Raw genomic sequence first — 6,370 nt, forward strand, 5'->3', positions numbered from 1 at the left:
GGACAACTTAGGCTCCAAGGGAGTACGTTCGGAGGCGAGACAGAGGACCGAGGCTCGGAAATACAATAAAACAATTAGAAAAAACGTATATATACAAGCACCTCACAAAGGCCTCGACGACCACAAACGTCACGATACAGTAATAAATCTAACTTATTACATGGCCCCCTCGGCCTAGGTCAAGGCGTAGGGTCTCCCGCATCGGTAGACGGTGAAGGAGGGACCACCTCCTCTTCGAATAGCTTCGCCAACGCCATGTCGGGGCCCTCGACTACCGCTTCCAGCCTTGTCAGCTCCTCCTCGGCCTCGACAGCATCCTCAGATAGGACATAGCCGTCACTGACGCCTTTGATGTCGACGCTGGTGTAGTGCGAAGAGACGACGGCCAGGGTGCGTTTGATGCTTGTGTGTAGCGCCTCTCGCAGTCACTAACGCGCTTGGCCAATCAACGCAGTCAGGTGGCTCCTAAGGGAGCTGCCCGATTGAACCCCCTCCATCTCCAGGGCCTCGTAGATGGCGCGAGCGGTGCTCTACGGCACCTTGTGCTCCTCGATCTCACGATCGAGCACTATCTGCAGTGCAACGGAGGCCTCAGTCAACCGCGAGACCTCATCATCCAACCCTGCGCCAAAACAAGTAGAATGGGATTAAGCGTCAAAGAAAACAAGCCAAACAGGGGCGCGAGGCCTGCGGGACTCACCCTTGGCCTTCTCTTTCCAGTGCTGGACCTCGACACGAGAGGCCTCGGCTGCCCTGGAAGCCTCCTTCTCCAGTTCTGCGTCGCGACAAGAAGTCAGGTGTCGAACGCATGAAAAGACGAACGAAACAAAGGGAACAGGACTCACCCTCAGCCTTTTTCCTCCATTTTAGGGCCTCGCCTTGGGAAGCCTCGGCCGCCTTGGTAGCCTCTGCCAAGGCACCTTTCGTCAGCTCGTGCGCCCGCTGCTCCACACCCAGCTGCCCGGCGGTGGCTACGGCAGTGGCCCTCACTTCTTCCGCTCGGGAGTTGGAAGCGTCTCGCTCATCGGCCACATGGGTCAGTTCCTCCTCCAGCTCCTTGACCCATGCCGCCAAAGGGGTGACCTGCCCCTGAGCTGTGGTCGCCTCAGCCTCCCGGTTGTCACAGCGAAGACGGAGATCCTTCGCCTCCGTGCTCCGCACCGATAGAAGCTCATTGGCATGGGCGAGCAGCTCCCTCTGCCGACAGAGCTCGTCCCAAACGCCCCTCTCCCACCGAAGGAATAGCGACTTCCTGAAGGACTGGGCCTCGAGCTTCTAGATAGGCAGCACACAAGTTGAGCACTATGAATAAACCCGGAGAAAGACGACATCACACGAGAAAAGGGGGATACATACCCGCGAGACCCCGGGCAGGTCATTGGCCATGACGGACAGCGCTATCCACAGCGACCGTTTCGCTAGGCTGCGGTACTGCTCGAGGGTGTCCTAGCAACCCCCCTCGGCCATGTCCTCAAGTGCAAAGATGGGCTCCCCCTCGGGGTCATCCCGGCTCCGCCACCAGACACGTAGGTGATCCCACCCGTACGGCTTAGGCCGCACTCGCACGAGGGCCGCACTTCCCTCACCCGAAGCCGAAGCCAGCTGTTCCATAGCGCTGGCCGCCCCAGCATTGGCCACCCCCTTCCCCCAGGAAGCATTATCGGCAGGGATTGGGCAGACCTCCACCTCCTAGGCGCTCCCCTATACCGGAAGCGTGCTCTGAATTGGCGGTAGGGTTGAGGCTTGCCTCACCTCCATCTCCACCTCTAGGGCCTCCGCCCTCGCCGCGCTCACTCCAGCCTCCACCACTTTGGCCCCGAAGTTCCTGGGCGCCACGATCTCCACCACCTCGGCCCCTGAGGTCTGGAGGGCCTCGACAACCGTGGAGGCCTCGACCTCGACCTCGCCCTCGGTGGCCTCGACAACCGAGGGGGCCTCGACCTTGACCCCGCCCTCGATGGCCTCGACAACCGAGGGGGCCTCGACCTCGACCTCGCCCTTGGTGGCCTCCATGGCCGAGGGGGTCTCGGCCGCACCCACAGTGGCCTCGACAGCTATAGGTGCTATGGCCTCGTGGAGTGTAGGCTCCTCTTCCTCTCGCCCCATAGCCGCCTGGGTAGCCCCTACCTGGGCGACCAACTCCTATGCCTCCACCGCCCTTGGGGCGATGGAACCCGTGCCCACCTTGAGCGCCTTGCGCGGCGCAAAGGTAGGCACTTCCGCTTGACGCTTCCGGCTGAGGGCAAAACATGGTCAGACCCGCGACCAAAACAAAAGCAGGAGATGTTAAAAGACTTCACTAGCGAAATACTCACCCCGAGCGGATGCTCAACTACTTCTTCACCGCGTCCCTCCTCTGCAACAGTGGCGGTGGTGCGGCCCCCGTATCCGCCGAGGCCGACCGACCTTCGCCAGACTCCAGCGCTCGCTCAACCCCCGGTGGAGCTGGCCCCGCAGCCGCCTGCTCCACCTCTGTCGTCGAGCCCAGCGGGCTGACGACGCGCTTTCCCAATGCCCTCGTCTCGAGCGTATCAGCCTCGGCCGCGGGGCGGGCACTCATCTGCCCCGAGTCGCCATCTCCTCCTCCTCCTTGGGATGCCGGACTGCCCGCCGACGCCCTAAGAACCATCTCCCAGACATCAGGGAGTCGGTTGAGGGGACCCCACTCCACCTCACCACCATCGTCGCCGCTCGAACCCTCCACCGACGTCGACGGAGACGCCTCCACTAGGAGACCCTCGAGCTTCTGCTTCCGGCGATGCTTTTCTAGAGCGTCACGCTCAACGATCTTCTTCTTATGCTTTGCCATCTTAGTGTCCTTCTTCTTCTTCTTCTGGGCCTCCGCGTACGCCCGGTTCGCCACCCGCTGCTGTGCGTCTTTAGGGACGGGCGGTGGGGAGGCTCGTATGTCCCTCATCCCCTGCAAAAAATGACGAATACGAATAAGGGCTTAGGCCAAGGAGAGGAACGAGGAGGCCTCGGAGGCTGCAGCCGCACACGACTCACCAGGGAAAGGTACCCCGGCGTCGAGCGCATCGGGAACGAGGATAGGTCACCGATCTTCTGCCGCCCCTTGACCGCCTCATTCACCCGACGCAGAACCTCCTCATCGGAGAGGGGCACGGCGGACATCCGGATGCCATCAATCGGCTCGTCCGGCATCATCTCGAACAAACATCGCCGCCGCGCCATCAGCGGCAGCACCCTCCGGCGATGGAAGGTCGTCATCGCCACTACCACCGTAAGGCCACGATCGTGCAGCCTCTCCAGTGCCTTCAGCAGTGGCCATAGCCTGTGTTGCTCCTCGCTCAGGACGCCATACCACCAGTGCTCCGACTGGACCTCCACTACCCTACCAGTATAAGGAGGAAGCCCGCCGTCGTTGTTGTGGAGGTAGAACTAGCTGGAGTACCAGCGACGATTGGACGACGTGAGTTGGGCTAGGATGTAGAGGTGCAGCCGGTCCTGACACACTTGGACAGTGCAGCCGCCGGTCCTCGTCGCCTTCCTCATGCCCGTCATACCCGTCACCCTGGTGGTATGCGTCGCTTGAAACAGGTGAAGCCATAGCTCCCAATGGGGAGGGATTCCTAGATACCCCTCGCAGACGGCGACGAAGATGGCCGCCTGCGTAATGGAGTTAGGGTTGAAGTTGTGGAGCTCCACGCCATAGTAATGTGGGAGCACCCGCATGAACCGATCCATCGGAAGGCCGAAACCACACTCGTGGAAGGACACAAAGCTCACGACGTAGCCGTCGTGAGACCTCGGCTCTGGTTCACCTCCCGGAGCCATCCACTCCGGCCTACTGGGATCGGTGATTGAGCGGAGGAGACCGTCGTCGACGAGCAACTACAGCACTCCCATGGTCACATTAGACCGATCCCATGGGTCTGCCGAGAGGACCACGACGTTGGCCATGCGTGCGGTGGAGGTCATGACTACGACGGTAAGGCTCGCTTTCTACCTCTCACTCCCCCCTCTCTCCCTTCTTCCCGGTGCTCTCTGTTTTTCTTTAGCAACAGCTAGAAGGCAGCAAAGGCAGACACAGGCAAGGTAAGGGGAGAAGGGGCGAGGCTCGCTTCATATTTATGCAGGGAAGGGAGCAAATCGTGGGCGACGAAATCAGGGAAGTTTCCCCCAAAAATCCGCTACGGTTATCCAGATCCGGTCTTACCGCCCACGCACCCACTCCCTCCTCATTAATTGCGCGTACGGTTATGTCCCATCGGCTGACACCACATCGCGTCCAACCGCAGCAGCAGCAGGCGCCGTTTCGCCTCCCCAAAAAAGCCGCCTCAAAAGGCGCACTTGCCATTGTTAGCCGTAGGGAGAGAAATAACCCCCACCCGATTCCTTTTAGGCAAAGGAACTGGGCACCGAGCCCACTATGGTCCAGGGGTTCAAAGGCTAGGCCCTTAGGGGTTTCGATAGCTGCCCTAGGGCAACAGAGTCAGGGGCGACTATGGGCGAGCCTATACGAGGCCGAGGCCCAAGCAAGCGAAATGCTTGGGATGCCCTGTGTCATGTCCGAGACCGGCAGGGAGGTCTCCGAATGGGATCCCACCGTAGGGAGGCACCGAGCCACCGAGGCCCAGTGAACGGCCTCGGCACCCACTAGAGAAACCCTCCGGTACTCTTGGAGCATGTCTCCGGACCGCTAGCCGACCCCTAGCGAACGGGGTATAGGCCTCCACTCGGACTTACCCAATAATAGCTCACCGGAAATGCCATCGCTCACACCCACCGAGGGTAGCGTGGCACATTCCACCCCTCCTTCTAAGCGAAAAGGAAGCACGAGGGTCGAACAAAAAGTCAGGAGAACCCCTGATGGCCCTCTTGCTCTGCGCAGAGGCTAAGGGACTCTTCCTACAAAACATTGCCGAGGCCCAGCGACTTAGGCTCGCACACAAGAGGGCTCGGCAAAACAAACCCTCCTTCCGAGCGAAAAGGAAGCGCGAGGGTCGTTCAAAAAGCCAGAATAACTCCTGATAGCCCTCTTGCTCCGTGCAGAGGCTAGGGAGCTCCTTCTGTAAAGACGCCGAGACCCCACGACCTAGGCTCGCACCCGAGGGGGGCTCAGCAGACAGACCCTCACGCGCGAGGGGTGAACCAAAAGCCAGGGGGACCTCTAACCGCTCTCTCGCTCTGTGCGAGAGACTTGGGGGCTCCTCCTGCAACTTTGCCGAGACCCAGCAGCTCAGGCTCGCACACGAGTGGGCTCGGCAAACAACCCCCCGTCCGAGCGAAAAGGACGTGCGGGGGACGGACAAAAAAGTCAGGAGGACCCCAGACCGCCCTCTCGCTCCGTGCGAAGGCTCGGGGGCTCTTCCCGCACCTAAGATAAAGACAAGCGACCCAAGCCCATTACGGTCCAGGGGTTCGAAGGCTAGGCCCTTAGGGGTTTCGACAGCCGCCTCATGCTCGGCACAGTATAGCAGAATGGCCGACGAGACAGGAGGCGGGACTGGGCAGGGGTTACCCGCCACTGTGCCCATCGCTATGCACATGGTTGACGCCCATGCCACACTGTGCTGCCAACTCCTGCTCCGAGAACAACGCGGCGTGGGGAGCCACGTCTAGGATACTGTGGCCTCGGAATCAGTACCCAGGACCAATAATTCTCTCCAAAGCCTCGACAGCCTAAGGATCCATGTCCGCCGAGCCCCCCATGATGGCTCGGCCTCGGCATCTGTAGAGCCTCGGCTCCCTATGACATCATCGCATGATGACCGGCACGTCACCCGCCATGTCCTACCTCAAGCTGTACTGGAGCCCCACGACGCACAAGATCAGGTATGATCGGCGCGTCACTTCTGCACGACAAGGACGAAGCCACTCCATCGACCATACCACAACAGTGGCCGCCTGCAGGGCTCGGACACGCCATCCCCATTCATAGAACGCTATGTAGCAACATATGTACATTCCTGGTTCTCCCTTAGAGTATAAAAGGGAGGGACCGGGGCCATTTCTAGGGATGGAAGAACAATGAGTAGAAAGAGGAACTCACCAATAGCCAACTGCTGCCACTGACATCGGCCGCATGCTCGGCACAGTACAGCGGAATGGCCGATGGGACGGGAGGCGGGACTGGGCAGGGGTTACCCGCCACTGTGCCCACCGCTATGCACATGGTTGACGCCCATGCCACACTGTGCTGCCAACTCCTGCTCCAAGAACAACGCGGCATGGGGAGCCATGTCTGGGATACTGTGGCCTCGGAATCAGTACCCAGGACCAATAATTCTCTCCAAAGCCTCGGCAGTTTGCTTCAGGGGCTCGACAGCCTGAGGATCCATGTCCGCCGAGCCCCCCACGATGGCTCGGCCTCGGCATCTGTAGAGCCTTGGCTCCCTACAACGTTATC

The 6,370-nt window shown here is 60.4% G+C and overlaps 1 protein-coding gene across 1 annotated transcript; it reads right to left on the reverse strand.

The window, feature by feature from the left end:
• Window positions 1-530: 530 nt before the first annotated feature.
• LOC136533908 (uncharacterized) lies at window positions 531-2,106 on the reverse strand. The gene is made up of 4 exons (XM_066526429.1): window positions 1,753-2,106; window positions 846-1,275; window positions 701-775; window positions 531-622 (listed from the first exon to the last, which is right to left on the reverse strand). The coding sequence occupies exons 1-4, from the start codon at window positions 2,104-2,106 to the stop codon at window positions 531-533; spliced, it is 951 nt and encodes a 316-aa protein (XP_066382526.1).
• Between the last annotated feature and the right edge of the window lie 4,264 nt (window positions 2,107-6,370).

Source organism: Miscanthus floridulus, unplaced genomic scaffold, assembly GCF_019320115.1.
Source record: "Miscanthus floridulus cultivar M001 unplaced genomic scaffold, ASM1932011v1 os_1304, whole genome shotgun sequence".
Classification (NCBI taxonomy): Eukaryota; Viridiplantae; Streptophyta; class Magnoliopsida; order Poales; family Poaceae; genus Miscanthus; species Miscanthus floridulus.

What these genes read in the sequence shown, in the direction of transcription:
- LOC136533908 (XM_066526429.1), bottom strand. Translation starts at nt 2,106, where the DNA reads ATGGGGCGAGAGGAAGAGGAGCCTACACTCCACGAGGCCATAGCACCT. An exon ending in CCCTAGAGGTGGAGATGGAG is followed by an intron (nt 1,276 to 1,752) that starts GTGAGGCAAGCC and finishes CTGCCTATCTAG; the next exon opens with AAGCTCGAGGCCCAGTCCTT. An exon ending in CTGGAAAGAGAAGGCCAAGG is followed by an intron (nt 623 to 700) that starts GTGAGTCCCGCA and finishes GTTTTGGCGCAG; the next exon opens with GGTTGGATGATGAGGTCTCG.